General features: G+C 58.1%; 1 protein-coding gene across 1 annotated transcript in view; it reads left to right on the forward strand.

The window, feature by feature from the left end:
* WDR1 (WD repeat domain 1) overlaps positions 1–22,883 on the forward strand; it is a 30,659-nt gene extending 7,776 nt beyond the window's left edge. The window contains exons 3-15 of the mRNA XM_070399358.1: positions 2,416–2,506; positions 6,551–6,698; positions 8,017–8,197; positions 11,224–11,301; positions 11,609–11,689; positions 11,977–12,210; positions 12,913–13,000; positions 14,595–14,751; positions 16,229–16,316; positions 18,608–18,718; positions 19,737–19,910; positions 20,754–20,898; positions 21,848–22,883. Of these exons, the coding sequence (XP_070255459.1) occupies positions 2,416–2,506; positions 6,551–6,698; positions 8,017–8,197; positions 11,224–11,301; positions 11,609–11,689; positions 11,977–12,210; positions 12,913–13,000; positions 14,595–14,751; positions 16,229–16,316; positions 18,608–18,718; positions 19,737–19,910; positions 20,754–20,898; positions 21,848–21,954 (1,683 nt within the window). The 3' untranslated portion in view covers positions 21,955–22,883. The remainder of the gene's footprint in view (positions 1–2,415; positions 2,507–6,550; positions 6,699–8,016; positions 8,198–11,223; positions 11,302–11,608; positions 11,690–11,976; positions 12,211–12,912; positions 13,001–14,594; positions 14,752–16,228; positions 16,317–18,607; positions 18,719–19,736; positions 19,911–20,753; positions 20,899–21,847) is intronic.
* Positions 22,884–23,189: the final 306 nt, after the last annotated feature.

Consider the following 23,189-nt stretch of genomic DNA (forward strand, 5'->3'; position numbering starts at 1 on the left):
GTGAGTGGGTAGTTGTCCTTCGGGTGGCTCTGTCATCTGAAGTGGGCTGGTAGTGCCCACCGTGTGGGTGTAAGACCTCAGTCGTCCTAGCGATGGTGGTGATGATGGCTGTGCACACAGCGTGGCGGCTTCTTTGTGAGGGAGCCTGTCAGTGTGCAGGAGTGAGTGAGGGCTGCTCTGGCAGGAGCGGGTTGGAATAGTCAGACATTTAATAGATACCAGGCATCTTAGTTTTGTTGAGGGGTAATTTAGATGCAAGAGACATCCCTCCATTTTAAGTATGTATAACTTGAGTTCGTCAACTATACATAGTTATGTGATTGCCCCCAGAATCCAGAATCATAACATGGAACATTCCAGTCGTTCCACAAAGCCCCTTCTGCCCCGGGCTCCCTCCACCCCAGCCCCTAGCAGGGGCCGGTCTGCTTCCTGTCACTTTAGGTTTCCTTTGCTAGAATTTCACAGAAAGCAGTCCTGGTTGTGTTTGGGGTACATCCTCGCAGTTGGGAGAGGTGGTAGCAGTTCCTCTTGATGGCCCATCCGTTCGTTTCTCTGGGAGACCTTTGAATGGTTTCTGGTTTCCACCTCTGACTGCATGCACAGGACTTTTTGTGGACGTGTGCGTCTCTTTCTCTTGGGAGTGGATTGCTGGGTTTTTGTATGGTGAGTCTATGTTTAACTATAAATAACCAGCCAGGCTATTTTAAATTCCCACCAGCAGTAATTCCAGTGCTCCCCTCCCTTGCCCCCTCATGCTTGCTAACATCTTTTAATTTTATTGGTTCTAGCGGGTACATAGTAGTATCTCATTGTGGTTTTGATTCGCATTTCCCAAAGGACTAGTGTGATGCTGAGCGCCTTTTCATTTCCTTTTCTGCCATTCATGATATCTTTATTGGATACCTGATATCTTCTAATTTCATTAGCAAATGTTTATTCCAAGACTAATTAACTTATGAGCCAAATATATCAAGTGCCTACTTCATCACATAATAATAAGTATTAAGTCTTAGGGGCAGACACGGGATCCGCGTGAGGGCTGCTCAGAGTTCCTTTCCCTCAGAAAGCATTTATTGAGTACCAGCTATTTGCTGACTGCTGTGATGGCTAAAGAGATAAATGCACGTGGATGTGAGGGACCGTGGTGCATGTCATAGCTGCCTCCGGGACATGTGGAATGCTTGGGAAGCACAGAAGAGAGAGGGCAGGCTATCACAGGAGGCTTCATGGAGGAGGTGGCTCTTCAATTAGGTTTGATGCATAAGTAGTGTTAGCAGCCAGGAAGAAATGTTGCTGGTCAAGGGAACAGCATTTACAGAGACTTGGGGCTGCCAAGATTAGTGGAAGGGGGCCAGTGGTTGATGGGGCTAGAATTGAGGGTGTTCTTCTCTGGCCTCTGGTTGGATGGGGTGGGGTGTGCAGGGATCCTGTGGCCAGGAGGCTGAGCAGGTTACAGGCCTCTGATCTTGCAAGGAGAATGGAGAAGGGAGATTACCAGGTGGGGGGACAGTTGGGGGTCAAGTTAGTTGCACCTGCAGCAGCTGCTTCTGGATAGAACCTGTGTCCACAGCCTGGTCTGTGGGAAGCTGCCTCTTCAAAGAGCACGTGGTTCATAGAAAGCTGACAGCGGGTGTCAGGGATTCAGTGGCCGAGTCTTTATTCCACCTGAAAGCAAGCACAGCTGTGGGGACAAATTGGGAGCATCTCAGCGTGGTCCAGGTTTTCGAGGCCTCCTGGATGTGGGTGTGTGTTGGGGGGGTGGGGGGTGGGGGGTGGGATCAACTTTCAGTAAATCATATGTTAAGACCTCACTGTGAGTAGTCAAGCTGCTCCTAGTCCCAGGTACTGGCCGTCTTCTTGTTGCAGAGCCCAGCCAGGCTTCACTCTGTGCTACGCAAGAGGTAGGAGTGGGAATCCGCGTTTCCCACCCGAGGGCTTTGACAAGGAGAGCCTCCAGCCACGTGCCCACTCTGTTCTCCTTCCTCAAAGCCAGGTGCCCTGTTTTGGGTCCTGCCCTGCCTGGCAGCCGGGACAGGGCTGGCTCTGAGCAGGAGAGACCAGCTTGACTTGAAGAATGTAGCTGCAGCCTGCACAAATAGGGACAATTAGGATCCGATTTTTTAAAAATGAAACTCCTATTTCATGTGCATATTTCACGGATACATAGGAGAGAACATTACCTTGTCTTCCATAACCATAGACTAAAGAGAAAGAGGTAAAATGACCTAGAATTCTATCACCCAGAGAGAGGCAGGCAGTAGGCGTTATACTTCTGGGATTTTCTTTGTGATGCTTTTGACTTGCTAGTAAGTTTTGTGGGTGTGTCATTTCCCCCCACATCCATCAGTTGGGAGAGTGGAAAGTAGTTTGACTGCTTCTGCTTGCCTCGTGTTCACTCTGCTCTCCTCCCTGCAGAACCCAGCCCTTGCTGACATCTACACGGAGCATGCCCATCAGGTGGTGGTGGCCAAGTATGCGCCCAGCGGATTCTACATCGCCTCTGGAGGTACCTGTGTGCGTGTGGCGGGTGGTGGCCCTGAGGCCAGGCTGGGCTCCTGCCTTGGAAGGTTGGGGGGGTTGAAGGAATGTGGGGGTGGCAGGTGGGACCAATGTGATTAGTTTCTTGGGGCTGACAAGAAAAGTATAAGCCACTGAGAAACCCCATGCCACTGCTTTCTAGTTTGCAGCCTGCCAGCTGGTTCCAGCCTCCGAGGTCAGCAGAAAAGCGCTTGAGGTTGGCCAGAGGCCTTTACAGTGGCTGTGTCGTGATCACTGGAGCCCGCGCGGGTGTGTGTGTGTGTGTGTGTGTCTGAATTTAGCTTTGTCTTGTGTTACCTTTCCTGCTGCTCCTTTTCTGGGACCTAGCACAATGCGGCCTCAGCCTCCGTCAGAGCTCATCTCATTCTTTGACCCTTTGCTCTCCAGCTGGGCGCCGGCTCAGTGAGCGGCTGGGCACACAGATCTTTACCTTCTAGGATGCTGTCTTTATTCACCTAACCCTTTGAGGTAGATCTCTTACCATTTACAGATGAGAAAGGGAGGCACAGAAATTACAGTGACTTACCCTGACCCCATTCCTTCACACACTCAACAGCTATTTATTGTCGGCCTGGCCTGTGCCTGGCCTGTCTCAGGCCCCAGGGAGAGCCAGGTGGAGGAGCTGATGTGGGCCTCCTCCCATCCCCAGAGAGGGACAGGCAGAACCAAAGTGCTGAGGGAACTAGCCGGCGAGAAGGGAAGGGCCAGGATTCAAACACGCTGGAGCCTGTTGTCTATACTGCCCTTGCTCAGGGCATGGCCGGCCAGGCATGGACCTGTCCCTGCAGGGATCGCCCCTCCCTGGCTGTGCAGCCTTCCTTGAGTAACTTGCCCTCTGGGCCTTAGTGTTCTCTCTGTAAATGGGGCCTGCTAGCACCCACCAGGTCGGTGGGGAAGGGTCCAGTGTGCAATGTATGTAAATACTAGGACAGCTCTTGCATAGTGGGCACTGATGACAGTGTCTGTCACCGAAACCGGCACGCACCAGTGCCGGTGGCCGGGGTTGTATGTGGAGGGCTTGGCCAGGAGTCTGGCACGTACTGGGCACTTCATGATTTCTGTGTTTTGACCTACTCTAACTCCATGGTAAAACTTGCTCTAATTTCTATCCTGTGATTTATTTTAGCCATGTGGGGTTTTTTATTCTGGCCCAGCTTGCCAGCAAAATGTCTCTTCGTTAAAACCCCAAGATTTTGCCCTGGTACCTTTTTAAAAGTGTGTCTTCTCAAGAGACATGTGGTTGGAGGGCCCCCACTGCCTGCTTGGCACAGCTTTCCCTCCCTGGTGCCTTGAGCCTGGAGCCCGGCTGCTGAATCACTGGCGAGGCCTGCCCTGCCCTGCCCATGTCCCCAGGCGTGGTGTTCAGACAGTAATCAGTGGCCTCAGATGCTAATGCCAAGTCAGCGAGGACAGTCTACACAAGAGAAGGGTCAGCTGGACACTTTCTTACAAACGCCCTCATTGAATGGAGGAACCAGGGCAACGGGGCTGCCCGCGGGTGCAGGTGTTCTTGGGCTGAGATCACATTTACTCCGCAGCGCCCTGGTCCTCTGCCCAGAGTGAGGACAGGACACATTTCCTGCAGAGAGGAAAGGAGAGTCCTGGGCTGAATTAAACCGGGTGGGGGTGGGGGGTGCAGTGTGGAGGAGGAGGAAGCTGGGAGAGCGCTGTGCTCTGGCTAACATTCCTGGTACCTGCTGTGCCTACGTGGGGCGGGGCCCCAGGGCCTGGGAAACCTGCCGCTCACTCCCAGATGGGGCGCCAGCCCTCTGCTGGATCTTAGGTTCCTGTAAGTCTGGCTGGTCCCCATTTGCTGAGTGTTTGAACCCTCCAGACGGCCTGTTGTGTGAGGAAGCCCACTCCAGGGCCCAGCCCTGAGCAAGGCGGTCCATGTCTGCCTTCAGGGAGCCGCAGTGCCACGCGATGCTTCTCCGTGTGGCGCCATCTTCAGGGCAGCTCCAGGTCCCTCCTAGAGGTGGCTTCCTCAGGGTACATTGATGCCGGCGGTCTGTGCCCGTGCTCAGTCCCCGGGCGCCCAGCAGTGAGTCCCAGGTGACTTGGGCTGCGTGGGGCAGGCTTTCGGGAGTGGGGCCCTGAGCCCAAAGAAGGATGTGAGCGTTGCTCAGAGGAGGGACGGGGAGACCAAGCTGCAGAGCCATCGTGAGCAGAGGATTCTGGTGCAGCCCATACATGGTGGACGTGTATTCATTGTCTGTGCCCCTTGAGACCCCAGGCAGGTGCTTGTCTGCTGTGCTCTCTGGCTAATGTTCCTGTACCTGCTGTCCACTTAGTATGAGGCTTGGCACCCATGGCACTCGTCATCCTCTGGTGACTGCACCAGGGCTGCCCTCGTCAGACGAGGCCCGGGCGCCTGGTCTCCAGCCCAATGTGTTTTTCTGGCTCCAGTTGCTTCTGAAAAGAACTTGATGAGCAAGCAGGGCTGAGGAGGAGGCTGCTGGTCTGGCTGGGGAGGCAGTGGGGAGAGGACGGCAGTGCTTGGAGTGGAGCACAGGCCGGCCACATGCGGAGCCTAGGGAGGTGGGGGAGCAGGATTCGGCCTGTGTGCAGGTGGGTGCCTGGGCTGTGCTGTGGCTGTGTTCTCTGTGGCTCAGCGCAGTCCCTGGACGGCCTGCCGTTGCCCGTGTGCGTGCGAACCCTTCCTGACACTCGGCCAGTTTGTTCAGCGAAGGGACTAAAGAGTCCAGGGCCCATGGGAGCCCCTCAGCTAGTGATGTGCATGAGATGGCAGCGTGTCTCCTCTCTGTCCCACAGCTGGACTAGATGCCAGATGTTTGCTCTCAAGTGTGGGGCCTCCTGTGGAGCCTTAGCTCACTCACTGACTAGTTGTGACCATCTAACAAGAGCCTGTGGTGTGCCGAGGGCTGGTTTGGTGAGACGTTACTCCTGTCAACTCGTCAGTGTTCGGGAAGCCCTCCCGCTCGCACTTCCCCCTGAGGTGGCAAGGTCATAGGTGTTTGCGGGCTGCAGAGTTGCCCAGGGCAGGGCTGCATCTGGGGTGTTGCGGCTCTCTCTCCCCTGGGCCCCACCTGAAGGGGACCAAAGCGCTCACGGAACCGCTGTCCAGTTAGTGAGGTGCTGAAGGGTGTCCTGGGAACACAGCGCCCGCTCACCTGCTGGGAGGGCTCCCCAGACCCCTCCAGGCTGAGGAGTTAGGCCTCCAGTTTTAGCATCAAGGCCTCTATTTTTCCTGCGAATGTGGGAGTTCAGTGCTCCTGCGGGAGGGGCGTGTGGAGGTTGGTGCTTGGAATGTGGTGGCTGGCTCGTGGCAGGGAGGGAGGGGCTGCTACTCTATCACTGATCCCAGGCAGATGCTCCGAGGCCTGGCACCCCGCTCTGTCTGTAGTACCACTGCTTCCCGCACCCACCCTGTGCGTCTCCCATGAGGCTCACTCACTGCAGCCGAGTCGTGGGGTTGGGCTGTGCTGTGATGAGTGAGGCTGCTGACGGCCTGAGGTGCAGTGGGGCTTCGAGGGAGTGGGGTTGACAGACCACCATGGGGCCACCACGCATGTCTGGCACGCACCCGGCTGCCCAGCTGTGCGCCTTGATTCTGTTAGTAACGCAGGGCCATGTAGGAGAGGGGCAGGTGTCACTGGTATACTCACCGTGTGCCCTGGAAGAACTTCTGGTCCCCAGTGTTGAGGAAGTTAGTGACCGAGGCTCGTGTGTCATTTAGGTCCCCTACAAGGAAAGAAAGGTGGTCATAAAGCGAGGCTGCGATGGTGCCTGAGGTTTGCCACCTGTGTCCCTGGGCTTCCTATTGCCTATTGGAATGTGGTGATCATGGAATCTGGTGAGGGGCACAGACCCAGCAGTGGGCCTCGTGGAGGCAGCAGGTGCTGGTCAGCGAGTGGCTGGGGATCGTTGACCTACACCACACCCCTCCTCCCAGGCGGCCTTGGCCAACTGCAGGAGGCCTGTGCCAGGCTGCACAGCTCTGCAGCCCTGGACCCGTGGTGACCGAGGCTCCCGCCACCCATTATGTCCGCAGATGTGTCTGGGAAGCTGCGGATCTGGGACACCACGCAGAAGGAGCACCTCCTGAAGTACGAGTACCAGCCTTTCGCTGGGAAGATCAAGGACATTGCTTGGACAGAAGACAGTAAGAGGATCGCCGTGGTCGGGGAAGGAAGGGAGAAGTGAGTCTGGCTTTGGCCCTCCCCTCCATGTCCCCTGATCTTCTTTCTGGGTGTCCCTGGTGGGAGGGGTGCGGTGACTTCAGTGTGCCAGCTGGGACGAGTGTGTGTTCAGTCACCCTAGGTGCCAGGCTCTGAGCCTCCTCACAGAGGTATGAGCAGCACGGGCCACTGGCTCCTTCAGGGTGGGCTTCAGTGACATGTAACAGTAGGTGAGCTCCTCGGGGTTTGTCTCAGGGCCCAGGCACCTCCTGTCTGTCTGTCTTGGGAGTCCTAGAACTCCTGCCACCATCATGCCCACCTTCCAGCACAGGAAGCGGCAAAGGGAGGCAATGAAAGAGATGCAGCTCTTAGAGCAGGATTGGGTCCCTCCCAGCAGCTGCCAGGGAGACCGACATTTCCCAGCTGGGCACATCACCCAGGTCCCCTCACTAAGGAAGACGGGGTGAGGGGACACTGAGTAGGTGGCCCTCAGTGGCTGCTGCACTCCCAGGTCTAGTGACCAGAGAGGAACCCTGGTTTTCTTATTCCAAGTGCAGTCAGGGTTTCCTCTGGGGTGCCATGGCTGCCCTCCAGAACTTGAACTTGGCAGGCATATGCCTGTCTCCCTTATTGGGAGCCTCTGTAATGTGTATTGTGGTAGGTATTAGTTCTTCCATAGAGTTTCAGGTTTTTTTAATGTTTTTATTGATTTGAGTGAGGGAGGCAGGGAGAGGGAGAGAGCGGTAGAAATATCAATGAGAGAGAATCATGATCAGCTGCTTCTACACGCCTGTATGCAACTCGGGCATGTGCCCTGACCAGGAATTGAACCAGCAACCTCGTAGTGTGTGGTTCGATGCTCGAGCACTGAGCCACACCAGCTGGGCTTTCAAATCATTCTTGCTGGTCTTAACAAATTCTTTTTCATTAGATTGCAAATAGTAACCAAAACAATACGTTTTCACAAAATGCCAGCCGAAAGCAAGGCATCATCTCCTCTTGGAGGGGATGGCAGGTGTATTTCGTGGTCCTGCCCAGTAAGGAAACTAACCATAAAACTGGTCCCCTGGCGGAGGCTTTCTCAGGGAGGCTTGCTGGCCCTGGGCCACACAAACACGGACCTCCGGCCTCTTCTGCAGACACGTCGTCTCCATGCTTTCGACAAATACTGTGTAGAGCCAAAATCGCAGTGTCGTCAGTGTGTGATTTGGATGGGAGTGTGGATGGGAGTGTGAAGTATGGTCATGAGCCGGCGCTGAATTGGACACTCAGCTGCCCGTGTCTCATCCAGCTTCGCAGGGCTGATTATTTTTCCTGTGGCTCCTCTCGTTGGATAAAGGTTTGGAGCCGTCTTCCTGTGGGACAGTGGCTCTTCTGTGGGCGAGATCACGGGACACAACAAAGTCATCAACAGCGTGGACATCAAGCAGACCAGGCCATACCGGCTGGTGACAGGCAGTGACGATAACTGTGCCGCCTTCTTTGAGGGGCCACCATTCAAATTCAAGTTTACCATTGGCGTAAGTGGGCTTCTCTCTGGAGGGTGGCTTTGGGTGAACTTTGTGGTTTGTATTTGAAGCCAGTGGAGCCTAAACCTGTTAGATGCTGATGGCAGAGGTGACGGCGCACACCATCGGTGTGTAGACAGAAAGCAGGGTTTGTGAGGGGACGCCACACGGTCCCCTGTCCTCCTAACCCTGCACTAGGACGGTGTGGATGTTCCAGTTCCAGCAGGAGGGGCCCTGCATAGGACCGGGCTTCGTCCTGGGATGCAGTGTGCATTCTGGGGTGGGAGTCCCAAGCACCTATGAGCCATGTGACTAGACCAGCAACCTGGCCTGCAGCTGTGTTAGCAAGGGAGCCCAGGGCAGGCATCAGCCTGCTCTCTGGTTGTGCCATCTTGAGACCGGCTGAGCCACCAGGGTGACAGGAGGTGGGGCTCCAGAGACGTTCAGATTTGTCTCCAGCGCCTTCCCGGAGAGGTGAGGGGCAGGGACATAGCTGTAAAGTGGAACATGAGAGGAATTAGATGCTGTGAATGCCCTGGTGAAATGCCCCAGGTTGTGGGGTCTCAGTCCCAGCTTTCCACGTGCTCCTGGCTGGCACAAAGGCTTGACCTTGGCTGACAGCAGGTGGCTGGCTGGACAGCGAGTGGCCTAAGGAGGATTAGAACAAGCCTTTGTCCCTTTGGTGCCAGGTGAGGTAGGTGGAGGGCAGTCTTCTTTGTTCTCGGCACAGCTGAGGCAGGTGGAGGGCGTGGGCTGCCTCTCCAGGTGCCCTACAGGGGAGACCTGGCAGAGTGGGAAGCCAGGTGTGGGAGGGGCAGCAGCTAAAGGAGGGCCAGGCGGCATTCCCAGGTCAGGGAGGAGCCGAGTCTCGGAGCCCCGTAGGGAGGAGGTGATGGTGGGCACATGTGTCTGAGCCTGTTTCTCTCCAGGCGCTCGGGACCAGGGCACAAGGCAGGTGGGACCAGGGAGGGCTCCCAGAGGGGACACCTGAGCTGTGGCTAGTCCACTTGTTCACACTGGAATCAGGCTGTGGAGCCTGGGTCTGTCCTGTCAATGACATGGACTTGGGTGCATGACTTAATCATCACCTAATTGCTTTATGCCTCCATTTTCTCAGTGGTGAGAGGGAGGAGAGGGGGGCGGGGAGGCAATGACAGGAGGATTTTGGGAGCTTCAGTAAGTGCTGCTATGACTAAAGGTCAGCAGGAGGGGACCAGCCATCCAGGACCTTCCACAGCGAGCCGTAGAGGCTGAGCCCACAGCTCGGGCTGATGCCCCAGTCCAGTAGGTGGTGGCCAGGTTGGGCAGCCGTGAGATGCTCAAGTTTGGAACCCGCCCCAGATGCTGCCCAGACTGTTCCTTCTTTGTCCCGGCCCCTCCCGCGGAAAGGGCTATTTTTAACCCCCCTCTTTGGTTAAAGGACTGTTGGGGCTCCCTCCCTCTTTAGGTTAATGGGCTATTTCAGGAGCAGACAGCAGCCTCCTGTTCTTCAAGACACTTGGCTCCAATTGCAGGAAAGGCTGAGAGGAGTGTTTAAAGCCACCCAGACCCGGGACTTGGGGTGGGAGTGGCATTTGTCTGTGGGGCCCCTGCTGGGAGTCTGCATGGTTCCCGGGCCTGCAGGGCCACGTCAGCACCTGCCGTGGGCCGTGTCCCACAGTGTCGGGGGCAGCTGAGTGCTGTGACTGAGAAGACAGGGACCAGTGCTGGGGGGCGGCCTTTCAGAGGAGAGGCGGTGGACGTGTGGAGTCAGGAGGGGAGGGCAAGGGCCTTTCAGGAGGGCGTCCTGACTTCAGTGAGCCAGGTTGTATGGGGGGCGCTTTATTCTCTCAGGGAACCAGTGAAACTGCAGTTTATGACAACCCATCGGTGGCTCAGTGCCTCTAGTCTACAGCCAGTTGTACCCCGAAGCCCCGAGGCCTGCCCACTGTGGCAAGCTCCCAGTTCTTAGGGAGGGAGCCCTGCGCCCTCTTCCCCATCTGCCAAGCCTCTTAGTCACAAGGTCCTGAGCCCCCTGACCCAGCCCCCGTCCCTTGTCCACTCTATGGAGAAAACCTGGAGCATGTCCAGGGTTTGAGCCGTGGTTTTGTTTTCAGAGCTTTCTTTTCACCTCGGGGCTGCCCTGAGGACTGGGAGGAAGGAGGAGACAATGTCTCAGACCCTCTTGCCCCTGGCTTTGCGCATCGCTGGCCCCGAGGGAGGACAGGGTCAGCCCTGCTGTGTGGCTGGCTTCCTTCCAACCTGGAGTGGACAGCAGAGTAGTTGCAGGTGGCCTGAGTAGTTAAGAATCTGACCTCAGGTGGCTCCCCGCCAGGGGCCCCTGCTTGCCAGCCTCCTGCTCGGGGCCCAGAGCTGGCTCAGCCAAGAGCTCTGGATGGGAAACTGGAGACCGGCTCCTCACAGCCTGGCCTCTCGGGTCTGGTGTCTTCTGTAACAGGTGCCTGGAGGCCCCGAGGCCCCTCAGTGGTAGGAGGGTGGGCCTGTGGCAGTGAAGGCAGGGCAGTCGAGGCCTGAGAGCCCCGGTTGGAACTTGGACTCCATTTCACTTTGGTTCAGTGGGTGGGTGCCCCTGTTGGGCAGCCCTGCCCTCCAGCTCCGCATGCCTAGGACTGAAGGAAACAGCACACACCCTTAGAGCAGGGGTCGGCGGACACAGGAGCCAGAAGCACAAACCCCACAGCTGAGCTGGGCCTAGGCCAGGCCTGGGGCCTCAGGCAGGAGGCCTCGCCGTCACGGCAGGCACGGCTTGGGCTTGAGCTTGCTCCGGGATAGAGGGGAGAGGGTGGTTCTGCCCCACAGATGAGGGAACACGGCGTAGCAGACGGAGCCTTGGCTGGGGGTGTCCAGGGGCCTTCCAGGCAGAGAGCTGGGCCTGGGCCGAGGCAGGAGCCGAGCCAGCCCTCACTGCGTCAGGAGCTCCGAGGTCTTCCTGTGGCTGTGGGCTCCATTAGCAGCAGTAGCTGTGAGGCAGGTGTGTGCTGCCTAGAGAGCTTTCCTGGACCTCCTGTCCACGGGTGGATAATGTCCCCTTCCCACAGGACCACAGCCGCTTCGTCAACTGCGTGCGCTTCTCTCCCGACGGGAACAGATTTGCTACGGCCAGCGCTGACGGCCAGGTGAGGGCCGGGCCGGGCTGGGGGCCCTGGAGGGGGGGCTCCTCTGATCGTCCTCGGTGACTGTTGAGAACAGACTCACTAAAGCCGGTCTCAGCGTGGGAACATAGGAATCTCCCCCTTTCCCACCTGGAACGGGCTGTCACCAAAGCACGGGAGACACGGCTCTGTCTCCTCTTAAATGGAGCAGAACCTTCGAGTAATGCTCTGAGTCCCAGTCGGGAACTGACAGAACAGTGATCAGGAAGAGCACTCGGCACGCGCACTGCTGAGATGCACACAGTAACCCACACCCTCCCTCTGTTGGAAGATACACATCTACGACGGGAAGACGGGAGAGAACGTGTGCGCCCTGGGCGGGAGCAAGGCTCACGACGGAGGCATTTATGCTGTGAGTATGGGCTTGTGTTTCGTGGCTTCGTCTGTGGTCGTGGTCGCCGGTTTGCATTCACAGAACAGATTTGCAGTTAGAAGCTTCAGAGTCGGGTGATGGCACAGAGCTTCGGGGTCACGTCCAGCGGGTGACATGGCCTGGACACTCGCCCCGCCCCTGCCCCGGATGCCCCCCACTCTGGTGTTGCTTCTCCCTGCTCGGAAGTGGGGGCTGTGGCCGGGCTGCCTTCTGAGGCCACTTCCCACTGAAATTCTGACACGTGGCACACCGTTTTGTTTGAGTAGATTAGTTGGAGTCCTGATAGCACTCATTTGCTTTCTGCTTCCGGAGACAAAACCTCGAAAATTTGGGACGTCAATGTGAACTCGGTCGTCACCACGTTCACCATGGGCTCCAACGTTCTGGACCAGCAGCTGGGCTGCTTGTGGCAGAAGGACCACCTGCTCAGCATCTCCCTGTCTGGGTACATCAATTACCTGGACAAAAACAATCCCAGCAAACCCCTGCGGGTCATCAAGGTGAGGCTGCGCCGGACGCGCCTGCCTGTGTAAGGCAGAAAGGGAGAGGCTAGGGGGCCGATGGGAGGAGGGCCCGGGGCTCTGGTAAAGTGGCAGGATGCTGGTTGTTTGGGAGGAATGTGTGCTTAGTAAGGTGGGAGGCCAGGGGCCCTCAGCCCTCCTCCTGTCCTGAGGAGTTCAGCCTCCCTCAGTTAGGGGCTCACGGGTTGTGACCCCCCAGAGCCTCGAGACAAGGTAAGTGGACCCGGGAAACCTTGAGGAGGACCAGGTGGCCTGAGGTGGGCCTGGACTTCGCGCGGGATTTGAACATGGGACTGCATACGGGGAGCCCCCCTGGGCATGAGGGGCTGGAGGCGTGTGAGGAGGTGAACTCAGGAGTGATGGAGCCTGAGGTGTGGAGGCCTTAAGTACCTGGCCAGGGGTCAGGGCAGCAGGGAGAGAGCGGAGGGGTGGGAGGACCCACCTGGATCTGGTCCCTGATCCCCAGGGCCTGCCTCTGCCTTCTCCCACTGTCAGCCCCAGTGATTTTGTCATCTCAGGAGACTTACAGCCCGACCAGAAGCTCCTCGGGCTGACCTGGTGCCACCCACTGCAGACCCGCCTCTGCCAGGGCACTCGGGGTCGGGCGGAGTCGGTAGGGAGCAGTTGGAAGTCGCAGAGGCCGGCTGCCGTGTCCTCAGCTCCCCCCTGCCTCCTCCACAGGGTCACAGCAAATCAATCCAGTGCCTGACGGTGCATAAAAACGGCGGCAAGTCCTACATCTACTCCGGGAGCCATGACGGACACATCAATATCCTTTGACTCAGAGCTGGCTCAGGGGCCGCTGGCGGGTGAGGTGGAGCTTCTTGCTCTGATGGTGCCAGAGGCAAGGCCAGCCAGCTGTCAGCAGCCACTCAAGCACCATGGCCGTGACCTGGAGGGTCACATCTCACTCTGTGCCTTGAGTGGTGCTCCCCTGTCCGTGACTAGTCTTGGCCCGCCCCTCTCCCAGCAATCCACTCGTTGAGTCTCAGGTTCGAAAGGACTTGGAACCTCTTAGTAGAGCCCTGTAGCTTAGAAATGGGAAAACCAGAAACCAGCTTTGATTGCTGAAGTGCCTTATCCAAGGCCAACAACCCCTGTGGGCAGCGGGGCTGGAACCAGAACCCGAGCCTCCCTCCTCCGGTCAGCAGTTGAGGTGATCCCTAGACGCATGTGTGACCGCCCTTTCCTCCACCTCCCCACCCCACCCAGCCCGTGCTTGTGGCCTGGGGCTGGTAATCCCCCTCCCAGGACCGTCTTGAACATTGGAGCAGGTGTCTGCAGGGTGACCCACAGGTGTCCATACCCAGTTGGGGCATCATTGAGCTGCCCTCATGTAGACAGTTTCCCAGTCTCTGTGCTGCATCTGGAAGGGGCTGACCGGGACTCCCCGTTTCTCACGCCTCCACAGACTCTTGTCTGCAGACCTTCGTCATTTTCGTGAGATCATGGAGTCTCCCCACAGTCCCAAGAGAGGGAAGCAGATAAGTCACCCTCAGCCCCATTACATGTAAGGAGATGCAGGGAAAAGGGGTATATGTCCAGCGGGGAAGAGAAGGTGCTAGAACCTGCCTCTCCTAGTGGGTATGCAGGTCTGTGCAGCCACCGCCTTCAGTTGGCCTGGGTTCTCCCTTCCCGGCACCCACTCATCCCCACCCCATGTCAGTGTACACACGTTACCCTTGATACTTATGTTTCCTGCCGGGTCCAGGGCTGGGGTCCCCATCACAAGAGTGTCAGCGCGAGTGCACACCAGCTTCCCAGAGGGACTGTAACTTCATTGGAAATGAGAGGCTCACTCACTGATGTACAAGAAGAATCTCGTAATTTAAAACCCACCTCACACCCAAGCACCTGGCACTCACATGCCTCCCTGTGATGGACCGGCCCAGGCTTTACCTGGGGCAGCTTGGTGTCCATCTGCTAAGCAGCGGGGCACGGCCAGCCTCCTGCTGGTGGACATGGGCTCCACAGCAGGTTCCAGAAGGAGCAGAGCACAGCACTGGCTGTTAGACAGCAATGGCCTCCGTAGTTGGGTTGTGATCTGTCTATGCTGTTAACTGCTCGCTCAGCGCAGTTCTGTGACCTGCTCAGCTGGCCTGTGCACCACTATCACAGGAGGCGTAGTGGGCTCGGACCCGGCATGTTGGGTTATGAATGGCCCGCTGGCCTGCAGTCAGGTCGGCAGTCTTGCTGGTTTACCTTGACGGCTCTGAGATTCAGGCGTGGATGTGCATGGGGAGCTTGCCGCAGGCCCAGTGCATACTGTCCTGTCCCTCACATGCTGCCTGGGACGGGCTTTGGCTGTGGGCACCTCCAGCCCCCTATTCTGGAGGTCCGACTTTTCCTTAACGGCCCCCCACATTACTGGGATTCCGAGACTGGGGAGAACGACTCCTTCACTGGGAAGGGCCACACGAACCAGGTGTCCAGGATGACCGTGGACGAGTCCGGGCAGCTGGTGAGCTGCAGCATGGACGACACGGTGCGGTACACTAACCTCACGCTGCGGGACTACAGGTGAGCTGCTCGGGGCTCCAGGACGTGCCTCCGCCCCGAGAAGGCGCTGTGCCTGCCCAGTCGCCACTCTCACAGCATTTCCTCCCTCTTTGCTTCTTGTCCTGGGCCCTCATTCTGTTGCTGGGCTCTTGGCTAGGAGCTGGGTTAGAGTCCAGGTGCGCGCAGACCATGACCAGGTGTAGCCTGGGAGGCTGGGGCCAGGTCTCACCGCTCCCCCTCCTCGGCTCTGTTCCTCATCATTAAGGTGAGGTGACTGGCACCAGTGAGGCTTTGAGGGTGCCTGGCATATGGCAGGTGCCCCATGGACAGATGGGCCCTGGGAGATGGTGAAAAGCAGGGTCGCATTCAGTTTGCCCTGGTACGTGGATTGGTAGTCCATGGAGCAGGCGAGGAGGAAGGGGTGTCGTGTCCCTGCTCGCAGGCAGGCTCCTCCTTCAGCACCCACACCCCAGACCTCACTCTGCGGTTAGTTGTGTAGACGCCACCATCCTCCCAAAGGTGGCAGGCTCCTGGAGGTCGTCTTGGTGACCCTCACACTGGGCACGGCACCCATTGTAGCGGACATGCGTGCTGTGGCCTCGCTTGCCTTTTGGGACTGTGGTCAGTTAGGCCTCAGGATGAGCGCAGAAACCACCCCAGAACCTGACCTCCAGGCTCCAGTCCTCTTCCTGCTGCCCAGTGACCCCAGCATTGCCCTGAGCCTCGGTGGGTGAGAGAACCCTCGGCGGGCAGAGCCGCAGCCTGGCCTCCCTCTCACGGGCCTGTTCCCTGAGCCTTTGGGACCCCACGCTGGCTCAGTTACATGGAATTTTCCTCAGTTTAGTATTTTCAAGGAAGTTTTTGTGTGTGCAGATTTTCCTAGAATGTGTTTTCATAGTATCAGCTAAAAGTAAGAACACAATTTTTACCCATTAAAAACAATGGGTTATACAGGGTGTCCTAAAGCAATGTATACACCCTGGAGCAGCTGACAGCTCAATTTTGAAAATGAAATGTATTTTAGTAATCAGCCTTCATAATTACTCAGCGTGTGTGTGCATTTTGGGGGACACTGTATTTTACCTGACTGCAGTAGACTGGTCATGGCCTGGGATGAGGGGGCAGAGCTCAGCACTGTGCACCCAGGAAACAGGGTCTTTGGATGGGGAGACAGAGCAGTGACAGGGTGTGGTGGGTGGCGGGTACTTAACCACTTTAAATAGCAGCAGAAATTACTCCCTTCGTTCCTCTCATCACCCTTCCCCAGGCCCCATCCTCCGCCCCCTGTGATTTCCAGCTTTCTCCCAGACTCTGAGTCATTCCCCCCGTGTTTAGTCATTACTCCCCTCGTTCCTCTCATCACCCGCGCCCCCTCCCCCCCCGCCGCCCGTGGGTTACAGCAGCATGTCCTCCAGAGCTGCTGTGGGTTCGCAGTCAGTGTGTGCACACCTACCCGAGCCCCCAGACATGGCAGTAATGCGATCCCTCTCTCCGACAGCGGACAGGGGGTGGTGAAACTGGACGTTCAACCCAAGTGCGTGGCTGTCGGCCCTGGAGGATACACGGTGGTTGTGTGCATCGGACAGGTATGGCCCCGCCGTGTTGGCTGGCAGGGCGGGCAGCTGGGCAGCGTCCCGTCTCTGAATCCTGTCCCGTCCTGCCCCATGGACAGTGGCTCGAACAGACCTTTCTATTGAGCTCTTTGCCCTTGTTGGCCTTCAGCATGTTCACTCAGCAGTCCTGTTCGTTACGTGTGGGGTCGTCCCCTTCTTCCAGATGAGCAAACGGAGGCACAGAGAGGGCAGGGCTGGGATTTGAGCTCAGGTAGCTGATCAGATCCTGCATTTGAGCATCAGGCCCCGTGTCCATTGCTGTGAGGCCTCCGAGAGGCAGAGCAGGGCTGTGTCTTCACTCATGTTCATGATGCCAGCCCTCTAGTGGCGGCACTGTGTGACCTCAGGCATTTCCCTCCCCCGCTGACAGCTCCCAGGAGGGTTAGAGGAAGTACTGTCTGGCCCCTGCACCTTTGTAAGCCCCTTTCTTAGGGAGGAGGCTGAAGCCTGGGTGATCTGGTGACTTCCCAAGGCCACCTGATGGCAGGGGCACCAAGCCAGGGAGGGCTTTGTGGCTCTAGCTCCCCAGCCTGGTCCTCATTCATTCTGGTGGAGGTCCCTACATACTTTCTCTTGTGGAATTTCTGGAATGAAACGCCTTTGCCTGAGACCTAGGCCGGACCCACTTTGTACAGCTGTGGCAGACACCAGCTCCCAGCAGACCTGGGCATCCCGGCGTGGGGGTCAGTAAGGCAGGTGTGACTGTGCCCTTGCTGGCAGGAGTGGTGAACCCTGCTAAAGAAGCTGCCATTCAGCATCCAGGGCCCCTCCCCGTTCTGTGAGCTTAATTGCTTCGGGGAGAATGGATTCTGTGTCCTAGATAACACGACTTCCTGCCAGGCAATTACTGCAACGGCCAGGTGGTCAGTGGGGGACAGGAGTAATGCCTTGGAGCACCTGAGCCTCGTGGGGGAGGGACCGGAAGGCGAGGGTCTTGGATGAGCGGGCGGATGCTTCCCCGATGAGAGGGCGCTTTCCAGGCCTGTGTCTGAACACCTGGCCTTTGCAGGAGAGAGTGGGCTGTGGGCCGTGGCAGGTGCTCTCTGTGTGCAAGGGAGATGATCCCGCCGCCTCCCAGGGGCTCAGGCCTGCAGCTCTCAGCCAGGTGCGGGGCTCGCTCCGCAGACACAGCTGCTGGTTGGTGTGCTTTGTTAGGCGCTCACCTGTGCCCTGGACTCTGTCTTCAGGGCTCTTACCCCCTAGGGCAGCGGTTCTCAACCTGTGGGTCGAGACCCCTTTGGCGGTCAAACGACCTTTCACAGGGGTCACCTAAGACCATTCTGCATATCAGATATTTACATGATGATTCATAACAGTAGCAACATTACAGTGATGAAATAGCAACGAAAATAATTTTATGGTTGGGTCACAACATGAGGAACCGTATTTAAAGGGCCAGAAGGTTGAGAACCACTGCCCTATGGGGCTGAGACTCAGGCTTCAGGAGCTTCCCCGCAGGCAATGGTGGCCAAGCCGGGATCAAGCCCCAATATGTTTGTCCCCAGGGCCCTGTCGTAGGGCCCGGACACCCGCGCACTCGGCCCCCTCCTCCCCCCATCCCCCCCAGGACTCTGTCCCATCAGAGGAGGAGGAACGAGGCTGGGGTGGTGTGCCAGAGAGGTGCACAGGGAGCTCCAGGCCGCCTCCTGGGAGCCGTCAGTCCCGTACTCCCCTCCTGGGGCTGCCCTACGGGAGGGCAGAGCCCGCCTACTGGCGTCAGCCTGGTGCCCGTTTCCTCTGTAAGATGGGGGGCCAGCACTGTCACTCCAGGCCGTGGAGACGCACTGTGACGACATTGGATGCTTCACAGTCAGCAGGTCAGACTCACGAAGGGTGTTTCCTTGGACCTGAGAGACGAGAACTTAGACTGCTCGGGAGTCCTGTGCGTTCCCAGGACTCTGTCAGCAGCCTAGGCCTCCCAAGTGCCTCTCCCTCTATCAGGGGAAGCGGCTCGGCCTCGCTCGTGGGGCTGATTGAGTAACTGGGGCACTGACGTGCACACGTCGTCAGCTTCCCGGGCAGTAGGTGCTGTGGTGGTGATGGTGGCAGTGGGGTGAAGGCGTGGCCTCACGGCCAGTGTTCACTGCAGTCCTGTGACAAGGACCTGTCGCCGTCCCCTTGACTGGCGAGGGAGGAAGCATAGTCAGGGTCGCAGGCCTGAGGCTGGCCCGCACGGCCCGCCCTAGCCAGGTCAGAAAGGGAGCCCCGACCCGAGCGGAGCCGTGTGCCAGGCTCCGCGCTCTGACCTCTGCCTGTGCTTCCAGATTGTCCTGCTGAAGGACCAGAAGAAGTGCTTCAGCATCGACAGCCCCGGCTACGAGCCCGAGGTGGTGGCGGTGCACCCCAGCGGGGACATGGTGGCTGTTGGGGCCACGGTAAGGCCCTCTGCCCTGGGTGCCTGGGCTGTGAGTGTGGGACTGTCTTAGGCAAAAGAGGAGGGAGTGGGACTGGGCCCCTGGGAACCAGCAAGGGACACCTCCATGATGTCCCTCAGTCCCCAAGGGCTGCCCAGCCCTTGTCCTGGTCTCGTCCTGGTTCTGTGTGCCTGGGCTGTGAGTGTGGGACTGTCTTAGGCAAAAGAGGAGGGAGTGGGACTGGGCCCCTGGGAACCAGCAAGGGACACCTCCATGATGACCCTCAGTCCCCAAGGGCTGCCCAGCCCTTGTCCTGGTCTCGTCCTGGTTCTGTGCACACAGCACAGGGCACCAAGGAAGGGACGTTTAAGACCTACCCAGGGGACCTTGAACCGCCTCTGGGACACGGGTTGCTCAGTTGCCTTGAGTGCAGGCTGGGCCCTGACTTGTCCTGGGGCAGCCTCTGGCAGTTGCAGGGACACCACCTACCAGTACCCCGGTTACCACCCTTCTTCTAGCTCTGTCCCATGTGCTCACCCTCGCCAATTCGTTCCAGTGAGTGTTACACTTCTCAGTGCCAGGCCCCTGGGACATAAAATTGAGGGCTCCCTGCCCTGAAGGGGAGGCACCTGAGGTGCATCCACCCTGGTTAGGCTCCCTGAGTGCAGGCAGAACCACCCACAGATGCCCAGGCCCCTCCTGGAGGTTCTGGCTGTTGGGAGCTCGACAGAGGTTGGCCATGGGCACCCCTGACCCAAGGACCCCTGGGGCTTAGGGGCAGCCAGTGGGCTGAATGACAGGCACAAGCCCTTTGAAAGAGCTGGGCAGAGGGAGGTTTCGCCAGGGAGCAGGCGTTGGAAGGAGCTGCCGAGTGTGAAGTGTTCTCAGAGCCTGGCCTGGGAGCCCTCATTGGAAATTTCTGGAGTGTTTGTAAAATAGACAGACTCCCGAGCACCCAGACACAGAATCAGAATCGGGGTGCCTAGGGCCCCTCCCTGGAGCACCTCCCGAGTCACTGTCCCATCCCTGACCCCTGCAGGACGGGAACGTCCGCCTGTACTCCATCCTGGGCACCTCGCTGAAGGACGAGGGCAAGCTCCTGGAGGCCAAGGGCCCCGTGACTGACCTGGCCTACTCCCACGACGGCGCCTTCCTCGCCGTGTGCGACGCCAGCAAGGTGGTCACGGTCTTCAGCGTTGCCGACGGCTACGCGGTGAGTGGCAGTCTGTGCCGTGTCCTCGTGCTGGGCGGTGCGGGTGGCGGGTGGCGGGTGGGGGCCATGGCCTTTCCCTCCTGTCACCAACCAGATAGGTGCACTGGAGCAGGCGACTTTGCTGTTAGAGCGTGACCGACAGGGGACAGACCCTGCCGGGAGCTGTGGTCTGGGCGAGACAGACAGTTCCGCTATAAAATGTACGCATAACAAGAGACAGATGTGAACAAGGGTACATGTTTGCTGGCATTCACCTGTCAAGATAAACACCACCCTGCCCCACCCCCAGGAGGTGCCCTTCTGCCTGGTGCCACGAGATCACGTGTTCAGTGGTCTCGTTTGCCTGTTAGGAGCCTTAAGACATCTGAGTAATTCACGGGAGAGAATCCACAGAGGCCGGCATAGGCCAACGAGAGAGACAATCTCGGGCCATTTGTGGGGGTTGGCAAGAGGGGATACTGTTAGCAACCCCTTAGTGAGAGGGCTTTGGGCTGGGGCACGCTCTGGAGTAGCCGCATGCAAAGCCTCCTGCTCTGCCCAGGCCGGCCCCGGCCCCGGCCCCGGCCCCAGCGGAGGAGGGGAGAGGAGGAGCCTCATGCCTTCCATCTCCACAGTTCCCTGGTCAGGCCCTTCCGTCTGCCCTCGCTGCGCTGAGGGCTCTGACGGTGGCCGGTGCTTGATGCTGGGCTGCATCTTCAAGTAGCAGGGACTTCGTGGGGTTCTTACAAGGAGGCCAAGAGGGGGGAGGCGTCGCCTGGCGCTCATGGTCACTGGGAGGGTTGGTGAGGACCCATCCCTGACTTGAACCCTGATCTCTGCTGCCTCTTTTTACCCTGCAACTAGGAGAACAATGTGTTTTACGGACACCATGCAAAGATCGTCTGCCTGGCCTGGTCACCAGACAACGAGCACTTTGCCTCCGGGGGCATGGACATGATGGTGTACGTCTGGACCCTGAGTGACCCCGAGACCAGAGTCAAGATCCAAGGTGACTCTCACACCCATCGGCTCCCAGGCAGCTGGCCCCAGGGCTCCAGTGTCCCCTCTGTCCTTCCGGGGAGGCCACCCCGTGAAGGCGTGTCTCCTTCCTCCCCATCAAGCCAGGCTCTGCGGGCCTGAGCTGGGCACTCAGGGACCGACAACAGGTGTGGTAGCAAGTGGTCTCCATACACAGGCCACGTGCTGAGTCGGGCCTCTGACAGCTCTGAGTCCTTTCGGCTGCCGTATCAGTCCACACGGGCGTACACGTAACAGAACCTAGTCGCTCACAGCTCCGGAGGGGAAGCCCGAGGTCAGGGTGCCAGCGTGGTCGGTGGGGCCTCGTCCAGGTCGGGACTTCTCACTCTGCCCCGAGGCAGCAGGGTTCTGTGACATCTCGTAAGAGCACTGCTCCCGTCCGTGGCCAGAACTTCTCATACTGTCACCTTGAGTCAGATTAGCTTTTCAACTTAGAAACTTTGGGGACAAGCATTCAGGCCTTCGCCTCCTCCCTTCCCCACCCACCCCACCCCCTTCAGCCTCGCACTCTGCGAGAGCAGCCTCAGGAGAGCCATCCTGTGGGCCGTGCATGGGCTTTAAATTTTTCTAGCAGCCACATTTAAAAAGAAACAGGAAGTTATTTTTAATTATTAATTTTATTTACTCCGACACGTCATTTCCACATGAGACAGCAGCCCACGTCACAGGCACTGTCGTCCCTCGTGGCTCACGCCCCGGGTGGGGTCGTCCTGTGTAGGGCAATGTCCCGAGTGTCAGTGCCAGCGGAGGGGACGCCCGCTTCTCCTCCATCCCAGCCCCGGGTCCTTCTGCAACGAGGGGAAGGGGATTCCTTAACAACGATTGAGTCCGGCCCCACAGGCTGCTCCGTCATCCCTGTCCAAGGTGTGCAGAGGAGCCGAGCAGCTGGCTCTCCCTTAAAGTGTGTTTTTCCTCCTCAGATGCACACCGCCTCCACCACGTCAGCAGCTTGGCCTGGCTGGACGAGCACACGCTGGTCACCACCTCCCACGATGCCTCTGTCAAAGAGTGGACAATCAGCTACTGAGGACCCGCCTCCGCACAGCCGAATCAGGGACTGGAGTTCAAGTGCAGCAGAACACAGCCTTCCTCTAACTCTCTGTACCGCCCCGGCCCGCCCCGGAGCAGGGCCCACCCCGATGACCCTCGTCTCTGCAGGGTGTTCGTATCTATACACGTCCTTCTGAAAGCTTTAGACAGTGACAGTTTGCACATGAGAAATAAAGTGAGCACTTAAACAGTGTGTGGAGCGTAACTCAACCCACCCCAGCGCAGCCCGGGGCACATTCCAGAGGCAGCGCCTCCAAAGCACACAGCCCGCTCCCGGGGCTGCTGCGTCCCAGCCCCCCTGCCGGGGGGCTGCACCGGGAGGGGGCACCTGCGCTCAGCGAGGCCCAGTGCTGTGGCCCAGATGTCACGCGGTCACTCACTGCGTGAGCCACGCTGTGCGTCGCCCCCAGAAGGCCTCGAAGTAGACGGGCCCGCGGGACCTCGTATCCACTCTTGGTTTTTGTGCTTGATTTTAAGAATGAACCATGATGGTTTTTTGTTTTTCTCTTTTTTTAGTTTTTTTTAATGTGTCTTAACTGTTGCCTGTCTTGTTTACTAGCTATTGGGTTGAGGGCGATGTCTCCAGGAGCCCTTGTTAGTAGACTGAGGTGTCCTGGTCCCCATGCCACTGTCATCTTTCCATGTTTTCCTTTCTCTCCCCCTCCCGCCCCCAAAGCAAAAGTTAATTTAAAGGTAAAGATGAGTCGCTGTAATCTGTCATCGTCGCACCTTTTCTTTTTCAGTGCAGAAATTAAAGTGACATCAGCACGGTGACTTGGAGTTTTCTTGCGTGTGTCGGAATCACTGGTAAATGCTGCTGAGAGCAATCCCTCCCCCGCACTTGTGAAAACACTTGAGCGCTTTACGAGATTAGAGCGAGAGATGATTAAATATCTTTTCTCTTCACTGTGGATCGCTGACTCTGTGTGGCGGGCCCCTGGGGCTGGGGCACACGGTCAGGGGAGGCGGCTCAGGCTCAGGCACTGGGACTGTTAGGTGCGCCTTCCGATGGGCGAGAGGCCCCAGGGAAGGGGCTGACACTGGGTCCTGTTCTGTCTGACCACCACGTCACTGTGACCTGGGCCACCTCACCTCCCTGGGCTCAGCCTCAGTGTCCTCTGTGAGCTGGAAGCACTGGACCTGTCCCACCCGTGCACTGAGCGGTGTGAGCCTGTCCTAAGCTGACAGGAAGAAAGGGGTGGGGCGCTCCTG

This window comes from Myotis yumanensis, unplaced genomic scaffold (assembly GCF_028538775.1).
Source record: "Myotis yumanensis isolate MYYU_CA2020_CCGP unplaced genomic scaffold, mMyoYum1.0.hap1 SCAF_1, whole genome shotgun sequence".
Classification (NCBI taxonomy): domain Eukaryota; kingdom Metazoa; phylum Chordata; class Mammalia; order Chiroptera; family Vespertilionidae; genus Myotis; species Myotis yumanensis.